Here is a 23,756-nt window from a genome sequence, read left to right on the forward strand (position 1 = left end):
GCTCGACAATTACATCGTTTCACATCCAAACTATAATAAAATTCAGTTATCCCGAAAGGACCACTAAAAATTGTACACAAGAATCCGATCCCTGACCGGAACTATCGTTATCCTGAAGTTTATCGGGGTGACCTTATGTTGTAACAACGGAGGAGAACGTCAGGAACGTGGAAGGACATTGCAAGAAGTAAACATGTACCGATTTTTATCCCGGACTGTGTCTGCGGCACGAAACCCTCCAGTTTGTGTCTACGAGTCGTGTGCGTTACCAGCTAAATGTGACAAGGTTTTCAGGTGAGATTAAGCTAGTAGTGTCAACTGGGACTGAACGATTTACACATGATAAAACATATCAACTAATGACCGTCAGCAATGACTGCATGGTTGCTTACTGTTGCGTTAGTGTTCATTTTTTTGGCATTGTTAATTTGAAACAGTTACGGCTTTGCTTGCTTTGTAAAAGCACAAAGAATAGGAATTGCAGTTAGCTTTTAGCTTACTTAACCTGCGCTGGTGGGGCGGGGCGTTTTCATTGACCTTCTTTCTAACCACCATTCCCATGGCAACGTGAATATGAAGTTGGAGCTAATAACTCTAGAAATAACTCCTTATTCGTATCACTGAATTATATGTAGTGTGATGCATCCCCCGTACCATTCTTTTGTTTTTCATGGTTTATTTGTTCACCCTATATTCCAAGTTCATGCTCTCAGATGATGGCAGGTAAATCGTTAACAGTGAATTGCAACTGTATTATCTAAGCTATATTTTCCTATTGAACATTGTTGATTTCTCTTAATAATATCTACTGTGTTTGATCATTGAATATCATGATGTTATAATAATTTAAGCTTGTATGGTCACTTCTAATTAAGCCCCCATTGATGATTCAATCTGTTTTCTCACCTAACACAGGTCAGTAAATGGAGGTGGAGTAAAAGCTTTCAGTACAAACACAGTCAGACTTTGTGAAAAGAAAGACAATGTCATCCCCGCTAATCAAGATCAAACAACGAATGCAGATAACGAGGGTGGCCAAACGAAGATGGCCGAACATAAGGAAGAGTCGGTGGTGTTAAAGGCAGATGATGGAGGCGCCACACAGCAACAGCAAGATGAGACGGCAGCTGAGCAGGTTGTGGCAAAACCGCCACAAGTCAAGACTGCCGCGGCTAAGAGTGGGAAGGAGAATCTCCTGGACCTTCTTGGAGCAATGAAAGTGGAACTCACTAGTAAACGGAAGTTAAAAAACCTGAAAACAAAGCAGAGTCTAGAGTCAGCTATGCAATACAAGCCTAAACCAGCAGTTATGGAGAGCACCATCAGCATGTTTCAGAAGGCGACAGAGGAGGCTTCATCGCAGGGGTAAGAGAACTAGTAAAAGTGGTTGAAACACATTGTGCTGTCTTAATATATTCCCTTTTCCTTTGATTTGCCTTAGCATTGCAGTTTTTCTCAGCATGATGCCATGATTACACAAACATTGGTGCAACAGATTCTGCTTCAAATTTGTTTGATTTCTGGTAGCTTATGGCTAGTATTAGAAGGGTATCTGAAGTCCTTGTGTCTGTATTGGATTTTTAGTGAGACGTTGGATCCCGATTTGACTGCAGCAGCATCAGCTGCCGCCTCCACTCTTCCTAACCGTAGCCAGGCTGAGTCTGAGCTGCTCAGGCAGCTGAGGCAGCGCAAAACCCTCACTGAGGCTCAGAAAAAAGGAGACATGAACAACCTTGGGTATGTTTCCTGCATGTTAATGGAATTAATGTTTGAAAGAGAAAACAACATTTTCTCTGCTGTTGTCATTTATTAGATGAAATTAAAAGTTTATTCACATCAAGCAAACAATATTCCCTCAGGGTAATGATTGCTGACATGAAAGTAGGGAAGAATCCCAGCCGGCAGAATGCGTGGCCAGCCAATCAGATCCGGTTTGATGATGACGGGCAAGGATACACGCACGACAGAGGAATCACCGGTGAGCTGGCCGGTGTCCGGAGAAGGTAAAACCTTTTATTTTTACCTTCAGTGTGATGTTTTTTGAGAAGGAGCATGTGTTTAATGTGTGTGTTGTTTTTAGGAGGAATTTGTTCCCAACGAAAAGACTTAACATCTTCTTCCCCTCTACTGATGAAGAAGGAGTTGAATCAGCACTTGGTAATAAGAATTTATCTAAGACCTTAAAGTCCAAGGATAAGTCCTACTTTAGACCTGTCTTAGAGCTTTAAGTGGTCTTCCTCCTCATCCCATTCATGTTCTAGTATATAAGTTTATTTGCCCTCTAAAATGTGGCCACTCAAAATGTTTAACTCTGCTGCTGTAACAAAAGCCTGATATAGAGAAAAACTGTTGTCACATTGCAGAATCTGGTGGTTTTGACTTTATTGAGATAGTCCTTCTCACACTGGTGTCATGTTTTCAGCTAAGCCTACTCTTTGGGATGTGGATTTTGCAAATGAGCTGTCTCTGTCAACCAACCAAATGCCTCGTAACAGTTTTGATGAAATGATCCAGTGGACTAAAGAGGGGAAACTGTGGCAATATCCAATCAACAATGAAATTGGTGAGTGATTAAAAGTGCATTTGAGCTTTATTACATAAATAAAGGGAAATAAAAGTTTGGCTGAAGGACCTGCTGACAGTGTTTTCTTGCTCTGTTAGGCCTTGAGGAGGAAGCTGGTGTTCCCTTCCATGAGCATATCTTCTTAGAGAAACACTTGGAGGAGGGTTTCCCAAGTCAGGGACCAGTGCGCCACTTCATGGAGCTCGTGGTGGCCGGTCTGTCCAGAAACCCGTACTTGACTGTGCAGCAGAAGAAGGAGCACATTTTCTGGTTCAGAGACTACTTCCATAAAAAAGAGGATGTCCTCAATGAAGCTGATGTTTTCCTCAACTAAACTCAAGACAGTTAAAAGCGTTTCTTGTATTTGGTGGATGTGGACAAATAAAAACAGGACGGTTTTTCACAGCGAGGCTTTGCAGCTGTGGCCATCTTTGTACATACAGATTTCCAGGTTCTGATGGAAATCTGTCTTGGATTTCTTCTTAGAAGCCGGTACAGTGAAATCAAACTTCCATCGTTGAACCAGTGATTGATATCTTCTACACTTGTTACAAGGACAGGGGCGGAAATGTCCATTAAGAAAGTGAACTGTTGCTGTACACCATCATGAAATATGAAATTAACAGTAAACTCTGTCATTTAGTTTCTTTTTCAATAATCCATTGCTGTTACAGGACATCATCTGACTGAAATGAGCAACTCGTGGTGACACAATTACATAGAAAAGTATTTATAAGTGTCTGAAATCCTAAATTTGTTTTCATACGGAACTGACATCTTTCTGGTCATTTGTAGCAGTCTCAGCACAAAGTTCACAAACTAGTGTGATTGAATAATTGATATAAAAGAATTACTTTTCTTTCCAAACAGTTGCATAATGGGTTGCATTAAAAAACAACAGGACATTTAACTGGATTATCAAACATGTTGACATAGAAAAGGGAGTTGGCAAAAATATATTTTCTGTTGCTGTAAGTGCCAAAGGTCATACAAACACCTGAGAGCATGATTAATGATGTTTCCCCAGATGTGCTGGCGGGAAAAAAAGCCTGCATGGTTCACTGAGGGCCTCAGATCAAGTTTACAGTTGGAGCATAATTAGACCTTGAACTCTCTACACTTTGCAAGGGAAGTGGTTTTAAAGTTAAACAACCTCTTAACAATGTGCCACACGGATTCCTTCTGGTCTAAAAACACCCTCCTCGATCTATTGTCTGGCAAAGTGGAACATGACAGGTTGATGTTTCAGAGTGCCTCATTTCCACATTTTGTTCACTTACCCTCAAGCACAGTGATTGGCATGATAAGCTGTTGGCAGCACTTCCTCAATGCTATTTGTTGGCGGTGTATTGTACAAAAAGTGTGGAAACACATTGGGTTCTTCTTGGAAATTGCCAAAAAAAAGAAATAGCCCTCTAGATGGTAGTAATGGCAACTGTATAATCTGTGCTATATATTCCTATTGAACAGTGTTGATTTCTCCTAATAATATCCACTGCGTTTGGTCATTGGATATTATGATGTTGTAATAATTTGAGCTTCTGTGGTCACTTCTAATTAAGCCCCCTTTGATGATTCAATCTGTTTTCTCACCTAACAGATCAGTAAATGGAGGTGGAATAAAAGCTTTCAGTGCAAACACAGTCAGACTTTGTGGAAAAAAAAGATGTCATCCCCGCTAATCAAGATCAAACAACGAAGGCAGATAAAGGGGGTCTAGGATGCTACAATTTCACGTCAAGGCTGAGAAATGGGTGTGAAATTCTATCCAAGAAAATGCTCTATCTGCTGTAAAGTAGCATGAGTTGTGGTTGTGTTTTTAGAAGTAGAATGATAAAATATTAATTAAATTGAAGTGTTTTGTAAACTTGTGGCTGTTGATGTCAGTCATAAGTGCCCAAAACAGCTGGAATTATGGACTGCTATTGGTGGGGGGACACACAGCTATAGCCTACAGTATGCAAGGCACTCGTCTAAAAATAGCTCAACTGAAAGGGTATTTTTACTATGACATTCACAAGGGACAAAATAGACTAATCAGGGGAAATAAAGTGAAGAAAGACCGTTCATTGTCAGTCAGTTACGGTTATCTTAGCGCCAGAGGGAGTCACATTTTTGTGCGCCTTTCAGTTGCACTTCAGAGCCCAATGCACAAGAACATTGCACATTTAATAGATATATTACAGAGCTGAGTGCTTAGTAGTACGCAACAAAGACTGGTCTATATAATTATAAATGTTGTTTTATTTGACAACTTGGTAGATACACTTAAAATTACATCTTATTTGCTGTAATTCATGGATTGTGGTCGGAACATGATAAATCTTGGCAACAATAACAAAAAGAGAATAGTTTCCCTAATGACTAAGATTCTGTGGCGTTCATGTTTGTTGTATGCCTGTGAATTAGTTTTAAAACATAGTTTAGTTGCCCTTATGAAACACGTATTTAATCTACACCAAATTTGCAAATTTCAAGAAAAGTTATTTCTGAATTCATACAGGTCTTAATTCAGATACGTTACTCTGTGGAAAGATTTTCCCCTCCCAAAAAAAAGAGCTCTTGAACGCACCGTGGAGTTACGGTATTCTGAATCTGGAGCCTGTCAGTGGTCCCTGAAGGCAGCACCAAACTACTACTGGAGTACTTGTAAAACCGTGACAGAGCTGCAGACTTCAGAGTTGCCGATGCAGGAAGGTGTGAAGACCTTGAACGAAACGCTTTCCTGCCTTTTTATTTACAGACCGCTCCAGTTTTTCTTTGTTCAGTTGTGGGCTCTGACCTGTGAACTCAACATCTTATAGCTTTTCTAAGTTCCGTGATTTTTCTCCCCCTCAAAGCTTGTCATTTCTTTTTTTTCTTTTTAATGTGAGCGTCTATGTTAGAACCATCGCCGGTGTGACCCAGACATGGCTGAGGCACCGTCACCACAGGCACAGCAAGTTGAAATCGATCCGGACTTTGAACCGCTCTCCCGCCCGCGGTCCTGCACCTGGCCGCTGCCCCGGCCGGAGCTCAACGACCCCGCCAGTTCCAACACATCCTCCCCTGCGCCGTCGGTGCAGCAGGAGCCGGGAGGAAACACCGAGTTCATTAGTAACCTCGGCTTGTTAGAGGAGAACTACGAAGAGTACGCAGAGCAGAAACCTCCTTGCACTGTTTTTCATTGTCGGGATGGAAACTGTGTGCATCTACATCATCGCCACCATCCCCATCGCCTCCAGCAGCATCAACAGCTCCCAAGCCCGCAGCTGCCACCTCAGCAACAGGTGCCTCCTCCAGGGGTCCCACCCTTGGGTAGTCAGAGGAAGATCAGCTCGTCCCGTCGCAACGCCTGGGGTAACATGTCGTACGCTGACCTCATAACCAAAGCGATAGAGAGCTCACCTGAGAAGAGGCTGACGCTGTCTCAGATCTACGACTGGATGGTCAAGAGCGTGCCTTACTTCAAGGATAAGGGAGACAGCAATAGCTCCGCGGGCTGGAAGGTGAGTGTTTTGCATGCACGTGAAGATTTATTCTCAGTGCCAGAGCGCGCGGACGTGAGGCGCAGGGGATGATCTGATAATTGATATCCCCTTTGACACCCGGTGACCCCGCGAGCTCACTTCTGACGTTCTATACGACGCAGTTAGCAGCACATCTGGATCACACCGATCCTCAAAGCCTTGAAGCGATCAGCTCAGGGAGCAGAGAGTGAAGAGAAGTCAAACTGTCATGGTTTCTGAGTGCAGTGATGCGACTTCCACGCGCTTTGCATATTATTTTGAGCATAGAGAGCAGAGTTCTTAAAAAAAACTATAGATATTTTATGCTATTTGGAGTTTAGGCAGTATGGAGAACGCAGAGATGAAAAATATATAGCTTTACTCACTCTTTGTACTGGTTCAACCTCACTCTGGGTGCATTTCTTAAGATTTTAACGTGTTTGGGAAATGGAAGTAGAAAAAAAATAGAGATAGTCATGCATCAGCGCCACTTATGAGTAACACGGTCTTTCCCACTCTCCAGTCAGTGATGTCACAGAAACTGTCTTCGGCCAAATCCCTGGTGAGACATCAGCCTCTCCTATTTGGTCAGTCAAACAGGACTTAACGTTTTCCAGAGAGAGGGAACCGGCACTTTTCTGAAATCCATGCTCTCACTTTCTGATCCAGTCTAGACATCAGGCTTTGGTTTGGGAAAGCAGTAATCAGAGCTGTCCGCTTATTATGTCCAGGCAGGGCTGCTTCATGCAAGTACTTCAGATTCATTCAGAACTTTTTTGTAACCCGTCACTTCCACCGGAGCAGAATCTACTATCACTACCTACTTTTCATTGTGCTGGCTTTAACCTCGACATCTGGGATTTGTCATAGATTGTTAAGATAAGAGGAAACATTGACTCTCCCATCTCCATGTGGGTGAATGTTAGATATATATTTATTTCATTTGCAAAAATGTTCAATGGCTAGTTTGAAAATGGGCTGCTGACCTTTGGCTTTTGAGTAACTTTTGAAGTTTTAGAGTGATTTCCTCTGCCGGGGGTAGCGTGCGCCTCTCTGTTGTGTTTGTGAGGAAACACACGGCTCAACCAACCAGCTGGTCTGACATGCAAATACTTGTGAATATATATATAGCTCTCAAGGGGAACACTGTGGAAAATGGTTGGATTATTTCTGTATGTACCATCCAGAAACTTTAGAAGGCAGGCTTCAACTTTTTGATAAACCTGTCATCTGGATCTTTGAGGACTTGAGTGAGGAATGGATGAAATTAACATTAACATTCCCAAACAAGCCTACGTGGGTGCATATTCGACTGAATCACCACAGAACACACAGACTCGTGCTGAAACACTACACCCTCCTAAAATTCTGTGATTGTAAGCAGACAAGCTGTGAAAACATTTGCTATTACCTGCATAGCTGTGTCAAACCGGGTTTAATTGCTGTCTCATACAGTAAGAAATTCAGTGCTGATGGATTCAAATGAACTAGCAGATAAAGTTTCATAAAAAGAAAAGGTCAAATTAACATTTTCAGCTTCACAACCATTCCAGTCATTTCGAAGCTGTCAGGAAATGCCTTCAAACATAGTTCCCATTATTTAACACGTGACGTGTGAAGCGTGTTCACGGCTTTTACTACGACTTATGTCTGTGCTAAACCTCCCTTTTCTCCTCTTCTTTATCTGCGACTTCCTGAATAAACGTGCCGTGGCTGGTGGGAACGCAGGCTTTCTTCTCTCTTTTTTTTATTTTCTGAAAGGGAAGCGACGCGCAGTAAACTGTTCGGAGCTCCCTCGACAATAACAGGAGGCGACACAAACAGCTCAATCAGTGTTGGGGAGTGTGTCGAAGGGGAAGGGGCTGGAAGAAGAAGGGGGGATGCTGGGAACAACGTCAAACATCCTCCATTCCTGAGTTGTGTGCTCATATCTTTGTGTCCGTGTCTTCTAGAGTTTCCTCAGCGGATGCTGCAGCTTGGAGAAAGGGATCACCACTCTTTATCCATCACTTCCTTTCGTTTCCTCTCAGACCTTTTGCCGAAGGTGTTTGTGACTTTTCATAACTCCTTAACTCTAGATTGCATGTATTTATTACTTTTGTATTTTAGTTCTTCAGTCTTAATACACATTTCATCATATTTCATTCTCCTACAGAAGAATCTGGGAGTCGCTCAGTTGGACTTCTGCTGGGCAGATACTTTCCAAAACCTTTCACAAGCACTTAAACCAAAAACAAAAGCTTCAGTCTGCTGCCTACCTTTTCTTTAAAATCAACACATCTTTGCCTCAGCCTCTGCATTCCTGAATGTTGGCACCCCCGCCAGGCCTTGGAACTGCTGGCTGATGGTTATTTTTACACTTCCCTGTTTAAAAAAAAAAAAACATCACGGTCCCCTCACAATGAACTATGATGCATTTCCTGTCAAAGTGGATGGAAAACAGTGCCATGAGTTAACATCCCCGACCTGCAAAACATAAGGGGCAGGGCTGGAAAAAAAGACGAGGAATCAATGGGAGAGCCATATATGGATCATGTGTGTGCAATTATTTCTATGTGAAGTCCTTTTTATTTCCATTTCAGCATTCCTACCACTTCTTAAACACAATCATCAGCACACTCACTGTGTTTTGCACCTCTTCCAGGCCTCTAGAATCCACATGCTCTTGTCTCCCTAATTGTAGTGACAGATTGAGATAAGCCAGTGACCTCATGGTGGGTGGAGGGCGTTGAGTTTGAACCTCAGTGATTATACCGCTCCGAACTGGAGACGGGTGGAGTGCAGGATGAGGGCGATGCTGGTGCCTTTACAGCTTCCTGTCTCCCTTCATATCATGGAGATTTCTTTGTTTTCCTTCTAAAAATTGAGTGGCAGCTTAGTGATCACGATACCTTTGCCACAAGAGAAGCCCCCCTGGGAAGTGGGGGGTGGTTCCCCTGGGATGTTGGTGGGTTTATAAGTGGCAGGGTTCAGCTTGCAACAGATATTTAGCATTTTACTGGTACTGCTGCTGTTTTTCTCAGTGAACTGTGACGTTAGATGATGGAACAGGAAGTGGCCCCCTTGAGTTTAACTGGCACTGAGGCAGTGAGGTGTTCTTTTCTAAACGTGTTTGTCATATTTGATCTTAATTTCTGTTAAACTTTTCAAATGCATGAACAACATTAGCTTGCAGGTAGGAGGCACCGGCAGAGCTTTGTGGATAAGTACGTGTGCAGCTTTGGTGACAGCTTGGAGGCTTGAATGCAGTGACTGTCTTGTTGCAGCGTGGTTCTTCTAACTGTATCATCAAACACTGGAGACGAATAGGCCCCTACATATCTGCAACCTGTTGATTTGGCTGTCTGGTTTCCCTATATCCACTGTGGAAAATAATGACAGACAACACTGAAGCTATTTATTCAGGACGAGGTGAGTTGCGCACTGGAAAAAGTTGATTTTGCCTCCATTTGAACTACACCCCTCAGATAAACAAAAAACAGCTGATGAAAGTGGCCATTAGTGGATCTGCAGAGCAGGCAAAGCCCAAACTCCCCTGAAGCCCAGGCTGACCCTATATTTCAGTTCTAATGGTTTACATTTCAGGACAAAATAAAAAAAACTGTGTTCTTACCAGGGATGCTTGAGGTAAAAGCAGACTCGGATAAACATAAATTCATGACATGTTACATCTGTCTCTTTTCCATCACAAGCTACAGCTAGCTTTTTTAAATGTTCATTTTAGGTGATACCACATAACTAAAATGAACTGATACCGCCTCAACTGAGGTTCCAAATGAGATGAGCTGATGCTACACGGTGACGTGGAAACACTGGAGACCGCTGAAAGTGTTTCTGCAACGTGATGAGCTCTGTAGCGCTCAGTCATTACGATCATTCCCAAAAGATACTCCAACCCCGCTGTACTAAATCCTTGCTGAAAGCTCCTTCTCTGCATTAAAACACTTCTGGCATGTCACTTTGGATTAAAGTGCCCACTAAATAAGTGTAATACAATAAACACAACCACAGTCTTCACACATGTTATGGCAGTTAAAGCCCCCCTTTATGGGGGGACGCTGCAGTGCTGAGTCGAACCATATCATACTGTACAATGAAATGGAAAAACACCACAAGTAAAGACCCAGAATCAGTCGCTTTTAGCTCCGCCTTTAGCAAAACACTTTCATTTAGAGGAATATTGGTCCATTCATCTTTATAACATTGCTTCAGCTCATCAAGGTTTGCGGTTATTCGTCGCACAGCTCCCTTAAGGTCCCGCCACAGCAGACTTTCAGCTGACTTGGGATCTTTGTTTTGTTGCAGAACCTTTCTGTTTCAGCCAAGCTTTAGCTGTCAGACAGATGGGCTCACATTTGATTCTTGCTGATATGCTGTTTGAGGTTTTCTCTAAACATAGTGCTGCTCATTATGACCAAACAAATCCACTTTGCTCTCGCCTGTCCAATAGATATCACTCCAGACGTATTGTGGTTTGTTCAAATGCAGCTTTGCAAAAATAAACTGTGCTGCCATGTTCGTTTTAGAGAGAGGAGACTTTCTGCATACAACACTTCCAAATAAGTCATACTTGTTCAGTCTTTTTGTAGAGTCTGAGATGTAGCTCTGTTTTTTTTTTTTTCACTTATCTGAGTGTTGTACAGTCTGACCTTGGTGGGAATTTGCTCAGATGTTCATACCTGGAAACAGTGTCAACCATATGTAATGTTTTCCCCTAAAGAATTATATTTTTCACTGCAGATAGATGGATTCCAAATAGTTGTGAAATGACCTTATAACCCTTCCCAGACTGATGAGCAGCAACAATTGCCTCTCTAAGCTCAGTGCTGATGCCGTTCCTCTCTGACATTGTGTTAACACACACCTAAATGCTGCAGTCTTTTTATAAAGGAGGTCACGTTTGATGATGATTGGTTAATCAATTTGATTAGCAGCACCTGGCTGCTACTAACCCTCTATATTCCCATGGAAACAGTACTTTCACACACTGTTTCTGCTTTTAGGCTTAGTTTTTGTGAAATAGGTAGTGACAAGGTGTAATATGTCATGTGTTGTTCATCTGAGGTTGTATTCATTTCATTTTAAGATCTTTTAAGGACCGATTTAGACTGCACTTGAGAAAGTTGTAAACAACAGAGTCAGACCCACTGATGATGCTAATTCTTAATGATCTAAACAATTTTTTTCATCTATATTATGTCCAAGAAACCTATTTTCAAATTGACATATATTAGCAAACACATACAATATAGATACAGATGTGAGAGGCCAATATCAGCTGGTTTTAACCTGGCAACCAATAGATTTATATTCGTAAAACTGTCCCTGAAACAGCATGAATGTGACCAGCAGTTCTTAGAGCAATGAAAAGATTATCGTGGTTTGAGGTTTTCAAATGAATCAACTTTGCAGAGATTTTTAGTTGTTGGTTTATGAACCCACTTTGAGGACACAGGCCTACAAAGAGACAAAAGAGAATAACTGCCAGCTATTTGTCTTTGGATCACAAGGTTAAAAAGGGAGACCGATGGCATGTCCTGAATTTAAGAAGCCCACTAGCAGCTTCAAGTAACCCCGATGAAGAAAGGGAGGCTTGGGGCAGGGGCTTTCAAAGAGAACCGACCGTGGCTTGAAGGAAGGAGGGGCGCAATCAGCTGACTGGATGGTTAGGGGCTGTGTACAGTCTGCTGTCGACATGCGTGAGTCAGTGGAATCTTTGGCACGCATGTTTTTTGCATTGTCCTCCAGCCTGTGCAGGATGATTATCTTCTACTATGTTATGTTCACAAACTTGGCCTCAAATGTAATATGCAAAATGTAAGGGATATGGGGTCAGTGAAAGTTAAAGATATTAGAGTAAAGATGTGTAGAAAGAAAGACAGAATCAATTGTAAGATAGATTAGTGCACAGTATCATTAAAAAACATTTTTTACCCAATAAAGTCTGCCAAGGAGGAGTGTCACTCCTAAAATTAGCTTTAGGAATATGACAGTTTTATGAGCATAATCCAGTAAGACTCTGGCTTTGTGACTGCAGCTAAAAGTCGAGGCTGTTCCAACACTAAAAGGACACAAGTCTGAACAGGTGAGAGAAACTGTTTCAAATGTCTGCATTGTGTTGGCCTTAGAAGTAGTTATTCCAAAGATCATGATCACGCTGAGTGAAAAGGCGCTAAGGGGGCTAACGGTACTTTGTGTTCATACATTTTTACACAAGACAACTGAACATATCCATCCCTCTACAGCCGCTCAGAAACACAGTTACTCTCTCAAGCAGTTGCACAATTGCAGGTACTGAGCATATTTAGCAAACAGAGTCATCCCGCTAATCTTCTGTTGTGCATTTCACTTTAAAATGTTTAATCCAATACTGGCTCAAACATGTGCAACTGATCTCAGCAGTTGTCTTAGATTCGTACTTCGTAGTAGATCATGTTCACGAGTAACTGTCATCCCCTCCCCGCCCACTTGGCAAACCGCAAAATTCAACCAATCAGAAGACAGTTTAGCCAGATCCTCTCATTCTTCCCCTCTTCCCCCTCAATCTGAACCAATTACAAACTACTTGGAGTTATGAAGTCTGCAAAACTAATCTAGAGTTACGCAAGATTAGGCATTAAATAACTTGAAATATTCATGCCATGTCCACTTGAAACATTAAATTTAGGGCTGGGATTTGAGTCAGACTAAACTAAATTAATAAATGTCAATGCAATGTCTTAAAAGGTACAGGTGCACAAGCTTATGTGTGTGTTGAACAAGAAGATGTTCCAATTCTTTACCCTCGCTTCGTTTATCTGAAGATGAACTCAACACGAAGCTCTCCATTTCTTTTCATGGTCCCACTTTGAAGCCATTGCATAAGTTGGTCACAGTTTTTCATGCTCAGTATTAATGAAGTAGCCTGCATTGTGTTTGGAGTTCTGAAGGGATGACATGCTCTCCACACCGAGCTACAGTGCTCTTCTTCTTTCGCTTGCCTTTCAACCACCTTGTAACAGACGGCTCAGGTCCCACGCTAATTTCCGACCTCGCTTGCGCATCCGGGGTCAGAGGAGAGATGGGGGAGGGGTGCACAGGAAGACAGTGCCAGGAAGTGGCTTGTCCTTTCACTGTAATCTGCTGTAGTGCTGTGCATTCTTGTTCTCTTATTTACATAAGTTATCTGACTGCTTTGTAGTGGTGGTTGCATACTAGCAGGAGACGTTCTGATTGATCTCCAGCTTGTATTTGCACGCTAAGCCATGATTGTGTTGCCCTTATGCACAATGCCAAGTAGCTTCAATTTTTTTTGCAACTTAGATGATTTCACCCTGGTTTCAAGTGGCAGATTTGTTTATAGGTATGTGCCTGTCTTATTTGAATAAGAAATATGTCTGAATAGAAATAAGTCAGTATTACCTTTCAGCAGGAATTTTGTTTCAGTGTTTTAATTTACATTATTATTTTTTAGAATCAGTCAGTGTAATAATGGCTACTATATTGAGATCTAGTAATAATAATAAATATCGTGATAACAGTTTTAGACCTATTTTCCAGTGTTAACGGGGATCTAACGTGTGTTTTACAATCAGCCAGTCCATTGACAGTATTTCCTACATTACTCAGGAACCAGCCAGCATGTGGATGGTGAATAAACTGAGCAAGATGTTTGCCACTGCTGAACTCTTTGCAGCTGATGCCAGCTCCGGGAATCAGCATACTTCCTTATTTCATTGTTAATATGATTTTGAAACATGAAGAATTGTTCTTCATGTTTCCTTGTTCTCTACGGGTTTTGTATAAAAACCTCCCATGTGGAAGCAACACAGCACACAATCGTTATGGATGGTTTCATCCATCTCTGATGGAGGACAATGAAATATTTAAATAAAGATTAAAAGCACCTTTATATTGAAAGGACTCAGGGCTACAGCTTTTTCAGCATCTCTGTTTTCATGGCAGTGTAGGAACCACCAAAGCTATGGGGTGATACAGTGATAAAACAACAATGTAGGAAACCAAGATGGCTGCAGCATTGAAATCTCTGGTTTTAATGGTAAAGTTATAGAGGAGAAGCGTGACGGGGATTTGAGCCTATCCCACCCATGTCGTCCATGGAATAATTTGTTATTTAAGGAATTATTTTGTACATTCAGGGACTTGACTGCTAATGGCAGCTAATCTTAGCTAACATAACTAACTGTAGTAATTATTACAGTTTGGGACATTGCTTTTTTTTTTTTAATTCCTAAATTGTTGCTCGTTTTCACATTTTCATTTTTTAGGTCAAAGAATTAACATTTGAATAAACTAATTATGTCTTCCACTTTCTAACTTTAGTGATAAAACAAGGGAAACGAGCTAAATCACAGAGAATGATGGACGCACAAATATATGACATTAGACATGAACACCAAGCAGATTGTAAAATCTCTAAGCACATCCTGAAATGAATGCTTCAACTATTCACAACAAAGAGGAAAAAGTATGTGAATAATAAAGTTTCATAGTGAATGTGAGGGTACATAACACACTGTACTGTACTGCCAGTATTGCCGTGTTGGTTTGGATAAAAACAACCAAATCTGACAGAGTTAAGTAAATACAATATTAAGAATTAATTTGATTTTAGCCAATTCTTTATCACGTTATGTTTTTGTCACTAATTAGATAGGAGCCCTAATTACTGAGCTGGGGTTAGGGTTAGGCTGAGTTGCTGATTTGAGAAGCAGCTGTTCTCCAGCAGAGCATCTCCTGGGAGTCCTTTAGCCTGTCTGTGGTTGTGTGTGGTTCTGTATGTAACTTGTTTGGACTAATTGCAAGTGAGGACACTTTCACTATGGTTGCACCTGTTCTTGCGACAGGGCCCTGTTTGTTGACTTGTCCTGCGACCGTTACTGCAAGCCTCATGCTTCGCTACACAAGAAACAGCAGCTGTGTCAATTCAGTTGTTTTGAAGTCCAGAGGGAGGACTCATTTAATGCAGCAGCAGCCCGCCTGGGTGGCATTGATCATGTATGATTCAGAAAGTTTTGGGTAAATTTGGGGAGTTGTAAGGTGTCACAAGTCCTTTAAGTGCTACCGTGTCTCTGAGCTGGGCAGTAGCAGGTGGACTCACATCAGCTCTGCTGCATTGCATTTGCAGCATGCTGCCTAATGGTGCATTTCTGAGGGCAAACTGAAAATAGATTAGTCAAAAGTCAGTGTTTCTCCATGGGAGCCGTTCTTACACCGGCTGACTTCACACATATATGGAATAAAATCTTTCTTTATTGCAGCTCCAGTTTGTATCAGATGCAGCAGGACATGATTATTTTTCCTCAAGATTTGCAAAGAGTTGTTAAGGGTATCGCTAATGGTTAACTTTCTTGTTGATTCGCTACTCTAATTACACAATAAATCATCTCTCTTAAACAGTCATGTCACCCACAGGCTTCCATAATGTGTGCCAGGGAACTTCCCTGGTTGCCACGAAAGGTCAGGGCAGAGTAAGTAGATATTACGATGCCTCTCTTTCAGATGAGCTGTAATGCAGCTACAGGTGCACGTATTTCAAAGTGAGGGCCATAGCAACTATTTAAAAGGCCACATTGGGTCAGGCTTTCATAATGTGTGAGAGGGCTCCTGAATAAGTGAAGCAGAGGACGTCTTTTGTTCTTGTTGGGCTTAGTGAGGTCTATCTCAGACAAGGGTTGTCCCAGGCCAAGAACAGAATACCCCTCCAAGGGGAGCAGTCCTGCAGGGCATTGTCTATTGTGGGCACTAATTAGAGGCTGTAGGCGTTTGTACATTTGCAGTGATCTTGGGCATGCTTGAGCAACACTTTATTGTAATAAAAGTTGGAGTTCAAACTGTGTCTGTGCAGCACATTGTTGAGTCCTCAGATCCTTCACTAATGAGTCATTTCCTGTTGTCAGTTACAGATTGAGATCACCTAAAGGGAAAAAAAGGGTGAGAAAAGGTCATGAATCAAATGAACACTCAGAATGAACATTGTATTTGTGACAGCTTCACCTTATTTCTCTTCAGTCTGCATGTGCAGGATGCACTCTAACGCAGGAAGCCTTGTTTTAAAGTGGAAGAGAAGGGTGGAGTTCGGTTGGGGTGGGGTCACTGGGGGCTGTCATGGTGAGTCACAAAGCAGGTCAAGCCTTATACATGTCACATCTAATGCTTCTCCTCTTCTCTGTCTTTTCCTTTTTCATCCAACCTGTTTGCATGTCTCTGTCAGAGCAGGCTGAGGAGCTCATATTCAGCACACAGTAAACTCACTGACCCCACCTCTGCAGGCAAAAACATCTCACTGTGTCACCCTCCCCGTCTCTGCAGTGAACTCTTTAACCTCCTCTAACTCTGTTTTTGAGTAAGAAAGTCTCATTGTGCCCAGTTCTTTTGTCTTCTCTCTATGATAATGCACAGTTTGAGGTTGAATTGGTGGTTCAGTGCCTTCATATGGAGACAAACACCTATTGTTACCACAGTTATTCTGGGTGGTGTTGTACTTTATTTAACCACTTTTCTATTAGAAAGTTTCAAATTTATGTAGCTATGTAGCTCAACAATAACCCAACATTTAATACAAAATGATTCCTCATTGCAGACTGAATAGATTGTGGGTCATATTCTTGTCAAAAGCCAAACCTAAGACACACCGCCAGTCTATCTGCATTCTTTGTGTCTCCCTGTTGAATCCTGTGGTTGGGGACATCTGGCTGTACTGTCTGCAAAGAGCTGCTTTTTTGTTCACATGCGTATTTAGGGGAAATCCCCTGCCGATGCATCTTGTGTTGGTCTGTCTTTGTACCCACCGTCCAGAGCAGCAACTTACTCTTAGGGCCCAGGAGAGATCAGGCTGTGTAGTATGTGTGTCCTTTATGACACATTTATCCTGTCACTCAACTAGTTGTGTTTGTCTCTCTGGCAGAATTTGCAGCAGAAGGTACCTCTGTGTTAATTCTTTTCATAACATAGCATTAAATTAGCTGAATATAAACTGTAGGTACATATGTGTTTGGACAAGGACAAATGTGACCACAGACAAAAAAAGGCAGCAATCTGGTTAAAACCAAAGCAATCTGAGTTTGTCTCACACACACACACACACACACATTACCCTCAAAGAGTGACACACACAAGATATGATCTTTATGACAATATCCAGCTGCTACAATGGTCTACTCTCTGCTGTCTTCTAAATCTAAAATGAGCTTATTTTCTTGTTTCCCATGCCTTGTTTTTCGGTTTAAAGCAGTGCTGCTGTTACTGCTGGAGGGGTAGGATAGGGCTGTGCAAATAAAATTAGGTGGAAATCACAGGAAACACATGATTAAAGCCTGCTGTGGGGATGGAGAAGGGTGACCACCCTAATAAATTCAGCCACAGGATATCTGAAAGCAAGTTCATGTCTTTATAGGCTTTTTAGGTCATGTCGAGTTTGTTTTAATCTCACCTGCGAGGATTCAAACGAAGGTTGTACGCATCAAACTAAAGTGGAAACAAGCTAGGTCAGAAAATCAGATTCACAATAAAGCAAGAAAGTAAATGAGAAAAAGGTAAAAAGGTATCATTATTAAAACCTTTAGCTGCTCTGAGCCTACAGTAGCAATCTTCCCAAATGGAGTAAATCATTATAAATCTAAGTATATTTCTGTGTATGTCATGCTAGAGGAGGTACTGGGGCGGTGGTCACCTGCTCACTTGAATGTAATCAGTCATCAGCAACAGAAAGAATATGTGACCGTTGGTGCTTTTAAAAATGGCGTCCATGAGGGTGACAGAAATAATTAATTTTATCCCTAACCATCATTTTTTTTTACCACTAATCGTAACCAATCAGGAAGTGACGGAAGTGTTATTAACTGAACATGAGTCATAAGCGATTAAACAGTTACAATATGTTGGTCTTGAACACATGTCCCACAGCTGAAAATGCAGCAATGGTTGAAAACGCTGTGCATAAACCTGCATACTATACAGGATGCCATTATAGGTCTTATTTAAGGTATGAACAAACGGCTTATAAGGTGAGTTTGATTAGTGGACTTGTTGAAATTAGATGGTGACACCATAATGACTTGTTGGAAAACTTTATTGTCTGTAATACATGAGAGAGTCTGTTAAAGCTGGATATGTGTTGCAGTCGCAGTCCCATCAGTGGTAATGCGCTTCAGCACTGGTTTTATCTTTGAATCCACGTGACGACGTCCATCTTTAATACAGGCTATGAATTGAGATTGCTTGTTATCTTACTGAGGTTAATCTGAGTAATGTCCTTTGTTATGACACAAAGTAACATTAAAAAACAGTTAAACTGCTTGGACATTTTGTTAACAAGATCCACATTTTAGATGGGACTATTTTAAAGAAGTTTTAAGCATTCTGTTGGCAGAGGGAAAGACTCCCGTCTCAGGGCATATTGGTTATTGATACAGTTTTTTAACTCAGTTAAAAGAGGAGTGGATATAGTTTGTTGTTCAACAGTTTTGGGAAAGAAACATGAGAGAATTAGCTCATAATTAGGCTCAAGACAGGCCATGAGGAAATGGAAGAAATACTGGATGCCTTGGCATGTCTACCACAGAAAACTCGAAGAAATGATTTAATCTTTTTCCGTGCAGAATTCCATCAGACACAACCTGTCGCTGCACAGCCGCTTTGTGCGCATACAGAATGAAGGAACGGGGAAAAGCTCCTGGTGGATGCTGAACCCAGAGGGGGGAAAGAATGGAAAGTCGCCTCGACGCAGAGCTGCCTCTATGGACAACAACAATAAGTTTGTCAAGAGCCGTGGGAGGGCTGCAAAGAAAAAGGTACAGTGTGTTTCATTAACAACATACCACTAGATTATTAATCTTATACCACCAGTATAACGTGGAGTAAAAAGGTGAACATCCATAGATATTTTGTCCAACTTTTGCCAAATTTAGATCCATTTTTATCCATGTTTATAATACTCTGTTAATTCTATGGCAGCTTATGACTTTTTATGGATTTTCTGTCATTAGATGTCTTTGCAAGAGGAGGTTGAAGGGGGAGCAGCCAGCCCTGGTTCCCAGTACTCTAACTGGCTGGGAAGTCCAAACTCCCACAGTAACGACGACTTGGAGCCCTGGAGCTCCTTTAGAACTCGCACCAGCTCCGATGCCAGCACTCTGAGTGGACGACGTTCACCTTTCCCTCCTGAGCAGGATGATCTTGGGGACTCTGACGGCCATATGATGTATCCTGTATCAGGGACCAAGATAACCTCCACCCTGCCCAGACTCTCTGAGGTGGCAGGATCCATGGGCCAGCATGGCTCAGAACGTGTCATGGAAAGTTTGCTGGATAACCTTAATCTGTTGTCTCCTAAAGCCTCCCAGCTGGGCTCGGACTCTTCACATTCCCCAAATGCGGCCATGCTTCAGAGTAGCTCCTTTAGCTCCCCTGGCTTGACCCAGGACTATCACAAGTGCATGTTCGGCCAGGTGAGGATGAACTCCCTGCCCTCTGTCACCATGCAGACTCTTCCAGAGACCAAGCCTGGCTTTGGTACTTATGAGAACCAGTATATCTGCCCTGCCGGCCTTCTAAAAGACCTGCTGACAGCAGATGCAGGCACCGGTAGAGACGTAATGCCCTCTAGTGATGCACAGGTGCCTGAGGTTGGCAGGGTAGGTTGCCTAATGCCCGCTTACAGCAGTCAGAGCCATGTGGGTGGTCATAGTGGAGTAAAAATGATGAATACCCCTCAGAGTCACCCAGGTCTTCATGTAAATCCACATGCTATACATAGCCAAGGTCCAGCTGCCTCACAAGACTTGAATAGCTGTAACATGGTACCTCTTACGAGTCTGACTGGTGTCTCAGGGGCCCCTCCACGAATGACCAGACTGAGGACATGTATGCAGCTGCCCCATGGACACCCAGGACATACTAATGATTTCTCAGCAAGCTACAGCAACAGCTACAGGGAGCTAAACTCAGTTCACCCACATGGTCATCATCAGGAGCGGCTGCCCAGTGATCTGGACAACGTGTCCATTGAAAGGTTTGAATGTGACCTGGAGTCTGTCCTCCACGACACCCTCATGGATGGGGGCGCATTAGACTTTAATTTTGACCCGGCAGCTGGGCCTCATGCTTTCTCCCAAAGGGTAAAGACCACCACACACAACTGGGTGTCAGGGTAGGATGGACCACAAGAAGGTGAGATTAATCTTGTGGTTCACACATTTGTTATGGAATTATGACAAATAAACTATCCTCAGAAAGATCCTTTTTATCCCTGAACCTTTCCCACTTCACCCTCACAGGTTTTCCTGACATTGCTCTGCTGTTTGCCTTCATTCAGAGAATGGGAAGTACAAATAAATCAAGATGCCACCAGCATCACTCAAAATTCACATCCTGAAATAACTTATCTTTCATAACAACAGGGAGACAAACCTGCATTAATGAGCTAGCCTTTTCCACACTTGCTTTTGAATATCTGCAGTATATGTTTGTTTTTCCTTGATCCTTACAGACAGTCAGCAGTTAGTGGCCCAGCGGAGGATAAATTTAGAGCTTTAAAGTTCACAAAGGATGTAACAACTCCAATATCAGTTAACGTGGGTTCACACACTGCTTTTTAGGTGACAGAATTCCCTTTTCTTGCTATCTCCCGGTGAAAGGAACCAGTATGTTCTAGGATAAAATGAAGATGATGGTGAGTTTTAGCTAGGTTTTGAGAAGGTTTATTAGCAGCCAGTTCTTAACTGCACATGATCAAACAGATGTTAACCTAGTCCTAGATGAATGGTTTCCTTTTTAAAATGATTGAAAGGGTAAATAAAACCACCAAAAGGAAATGCAGTTTGACAGCAACATATGCACAGGAACATATGACTGGACAACAAACTATTGCCCATTATTAAATACATTGGTATCGTGGTGATCCACAACAGCATTAAGTTGCCTTTCTGGTGAGTCTTTTCTCCCACGTACGCCTTCACGGCCCACGGTGATGTCATGCATGGGGCAGCTGTAGTTCATGTTCTGTTCTCCAGGAGATCTGCTTCAAGCCGGAGCGCCATTCCAACCAGAACCTGCAGGAAGTGGAGAATCTATTCATGTTGTCTGACGCCAAGCTCCCAGAGACAGCAGCTGCAGTCCAAGACTTTGAGGTTGCAAACCATCCACGGGATGACAGACTCAGTTATTTGTGAGCTGAATGACAAGGGGAACCACCTTAATAGCTACCTGTATGAGCTGCAGGTGGAAAACAACCCGAGCAGGCAGGGAATAGCTGAGTGATGACAGTGAAAATGTTTAGATATGGCACCTTTAAATGTTTACAGTGCTTCTATCTAATATTGGCCATATCTCCTGGCCAATGGATGTCATAGCAGACCCTAAAAGAAACTGAATCTCTGACTGTAATGAGCTCATCATTCATATACTGTATGAAGGTATTTATTTTAACTGTAGATGGTTGATTATCCCGTACAAACCTGTGAATATTCTGTGTACAAAGTTTGGATTGTGTTGAAGTTACCTTCTTCTCCCTTTTATTCATCTAATTCCAGAGAAGGACATTGTAGATACATTAGAAAAGTTGCCTTCTCGTAACTGCTTTAAAAGATGTATCTCATTCAGTGTTTCATTGTGTGTTTTGATGCAGTAAATAAGAGTTTGTTTTTTCCAGTAATTCTCCTCTGGTTATGAGGCCTTTTTGAAGTAATTATGGATGTTATATTCAGTGGGAAAGGAACAAAGATCTCTAGTCTATCGACAAACCTTTGTAAATCCCACCAGCTATTTTCATCTCCTGCCAAAAAAGGGACATTTTGGCCACTCTGGAGATTTTCCCTTGAGTCATCTGTTCGATTGCACAACAAGAGGTAACGATGGGATCCAGAAGGGACAAGAAGTCGATGATGGTTTAGTCAACACAGTAAAGAGTTTGCTTGTGATTGAGTGGAAGCACCCACAGTTATGCACCCAGGACTCACTGTGCCGACATTATGTTGTATATACTGTTTATTCTCAAGCATATCTATTCTGTATATGTGTTTTGCATTACCTTACTTCTTGTTGTACTGAAATATACTTACTGTTTTGGACATGGTTGTTTACATATTTCAGTTCAAACTATAAAACTGCAGAACACTCGTACCTCAGAATATTTTACCTTTGAAGGGTTGAAGGGATTTTTCCTGCCGTTTTCCTCAGTGCTGGCTTTGTCCTAATGTCAGACAAACGATATTGTACACATTTTTTTTTCATGTTTATCATGAAATCAGCCACGTTTGGACTATTCAGAGTAAGCTGTCATCCGGATTATTACCATTATTTCACAGTAAACGTTTGCTGATGTAAATAATTTTTATTTAAACGTCATTTTGTGTAAAAGAAATTTGTTAATTTGTCATTAATGAATGGTTTTCAGTCATATTTTCAAAGCAAGAAGAAAAAGCAATATTTAAGGGAATCTTTTTACACAGAACTGTTGCCTGGGTCCATTACATTTCATTGGGATAAAGAAAGTGTCATGAGTTTTAACGCTGCAGAAAGACAGTTATGTGCAAATGCCGACAGTTTGTCACCGGCATCCTTATTCAGGTATTTTTGAACGTATACAGTTTTTGTGTGAACTGTACCATAAATGAATAACTCTTGTAATTAAAGGAAGAAAAGCAAAACAAACTGTGTGTCTTCATTATATTAGAACATTAAAAGTATATGAAATATTAGCTTATACAACCACTGGAAGACCAAAAGTGTTGTGATCTGAGTCAGTGGCTGGATCATGGACCCTCTGGCTGATCCAGTGTGCCTCTATCTTGGTAAAGTTTACATTTATTAGTGTTTGCCAGCAGAGCTTATTTAAACCATTTTTTATGCTGCTATCAACAAGTATTTTGGAAGATCTTCATTGCTGTTGGGAAGACTGAGAGTTTGTCTTTAAAAGAGAACTCAACCTATGCCGTGACTTGAAGTTATTAATCAACTCCAGTGCCAGAGCATCATAAGCAGTGAAGCTTTCTGCGAGGAATGAGGCTCGTGCAGCATGGACACCCACCATTAAGCACAAATGCAGCCCACATGCTTTCATCCAGATCATCACAGGTCATAGGGGTTAGCGAGTGCTTTATTTCTGCTGTTCTTAAAAGGTCTTAGGCCTCCTGTTTTACTAATGTGTGAGGAACTTCAGTCATCATGTCTCAGCACAGACTTCAGTATGTACATCACCCAGGAAGTTACACTTAAACCCAAGATCTCCAACAGTGATAAACCAGCCAGGTTTTACTGTAGTTAAGCTCTGTCAAGGATAAGCTCATCTGGGCTGCTGATTTGAGCATTGTTGATTCCTTGAGCTTGTAAGCGTCATTTAGTTTCACAGCACAAGCATGCATGTGCACATGTCTGTCTGCCATAAAAGCAAACTGTTGTGTCATGCAGCCTTTATCTTCACTGACATCTTAGTGCATGCTCGTGCAGTGAATGAATGAAATGGGTTGTTGTTGATTCACACTTTATGAGCGAACAAAAACACACAGTTCCTCTAGCACATTGCCCACAAATAGTTTCCAGGTTATCAACCCAGTGCAGGCAGCCAGTTAAAAGGTCATTGGTTTCTCCACGAATTTTGATCACAATCAGGGAAAATTTTCATTCCTTCCAAATGTGACTCAGTCACTCTCCAGGCCTTTGACTAGCTGGCTTTGTATGAGGTGTTCCTGTCCTCCGGGAGTTGGGGT

At 41.8% G+C, this 23,756-nt stretch overlaps 2 protein-coding genes across 2 annotated transcripts; both read left to right on the plus strand.

The window, feature by feature from the left end:
* Nucleotides 1–17: 17 nt before the first annotated feature.
* Nucleotides 18–2,968, plus strand: mrps31 (mitochondrial ribosomal protein S31). Its single transcript, XM_072374536.1, has 7 exons — nucleotides 18–294; nucleotides 916–1,365; nucleotides 1,585–1,737; nucleotides 1,860–2,003; nucleotides 2,081–2,157; nucleotides 2,423–2,563; nucleotides 2,662–2,968. Exons 1-7 carry the CDS (start codon nucleotides 194–196, stop codon nucleotides 2,895–2,897), a joined length of 1,302 nt encoding a protein of 433 aa, XP_072230637.1. The 5' UTR covers nucleotides 18–193; the 3' UTR covers nucleotides 2,898–2,968.
* Nucleotides 2,969–5,205: 2,237 nt separating this feature from the next.
* On the plus strand, nucleotides 5,206–22,701 carry LOC140279417 (forkhead box protein O1-A-like). Its single transcript, XM_072374535.1, has 4 exons — nucleotides 5,206–6,051; nucleotides 18,651–18,842; nucleotides 19,038–20,220; nucleotides 20,328–22,701. The coding sequence occupies exons 1-3, from the start codon at nucleotides 5,473–5,475 to the stop codon at nucleotides 20,202–20,204; spliced, it is 1,938 nt and encodes a 645-aa protein (XP_072230636.1). The 5' UTR covers nucleotides 5,206–5,472; the 3' UTR covers nucleotides 20,205–20,220; nucleotides 20,328–22,701.
* The last annotated feature ends 1,055 nt before the right edge of the window (nucleotides 22,702–23,756 follow it).

The sequence above is a fragment of the Leuresthes tenuis genome, unplaced genomic scaffold, assembly GCF_036924035.1.
Source record: "Leuresthes tenuis unplaced genomic scaffold, fLeuTen1.0.hap1 SCAF_21, whole genome shotgun sequence".
NCBI lineage: Eukaryota > Metazoa > Chordata > Actinopteri > Atheriniformes > Atherinopsidae > Leuresthes > Leuresthes tenuis.

Excerpts from the sequence above, each read along its gene's own strand:
- mrps31 (XM_072374536.1), top strand. The coding sequence starts at position 194 with ATGTACCGATTTTTATCCCGGACTGTGTCTGCGGCACGAAACCCTCCA. Across the intron at positions 1,366-1,584 it reads GAGGAGGCTTCATCGCAGGG|TGAGACGTTGGATCCCGATT; the intron begins GTAAGAGAACTA and ends TTGGATTTTTAG. Across the intron at positions 2,004-2,080 it reads CTGGCCGGTGTCCGGAGAAG|GAGGAATTTGTTCCCAACGA; the intron begins GTAAAACCTTTT and ends TGTTGTTTTTAG.
- LOC140279417 (XM_072374535.1), top strand. The coding sequence starts at position 5,473 with ATGGCTGAGGCACCGTCACCACAGGCACAGCAAGTTGAAATCGATCCG. Across the intron at positions 6,052-18,650 it reads ATAGCTCCGCGGGCTGGAAG|AATTCCATCAGACACAACCT; the intron begins GTGAGTGTTTTG and ends TTTTCCGTGCAG. Across the intron at positions 18,843-19,037 it reads GGAGGGCTGCAAAGAAAAAG|ATGTCTTTGCAAGAGGAGGT; the intron begins GTACAGTGTGTT and ends TTCTGTCATTAG.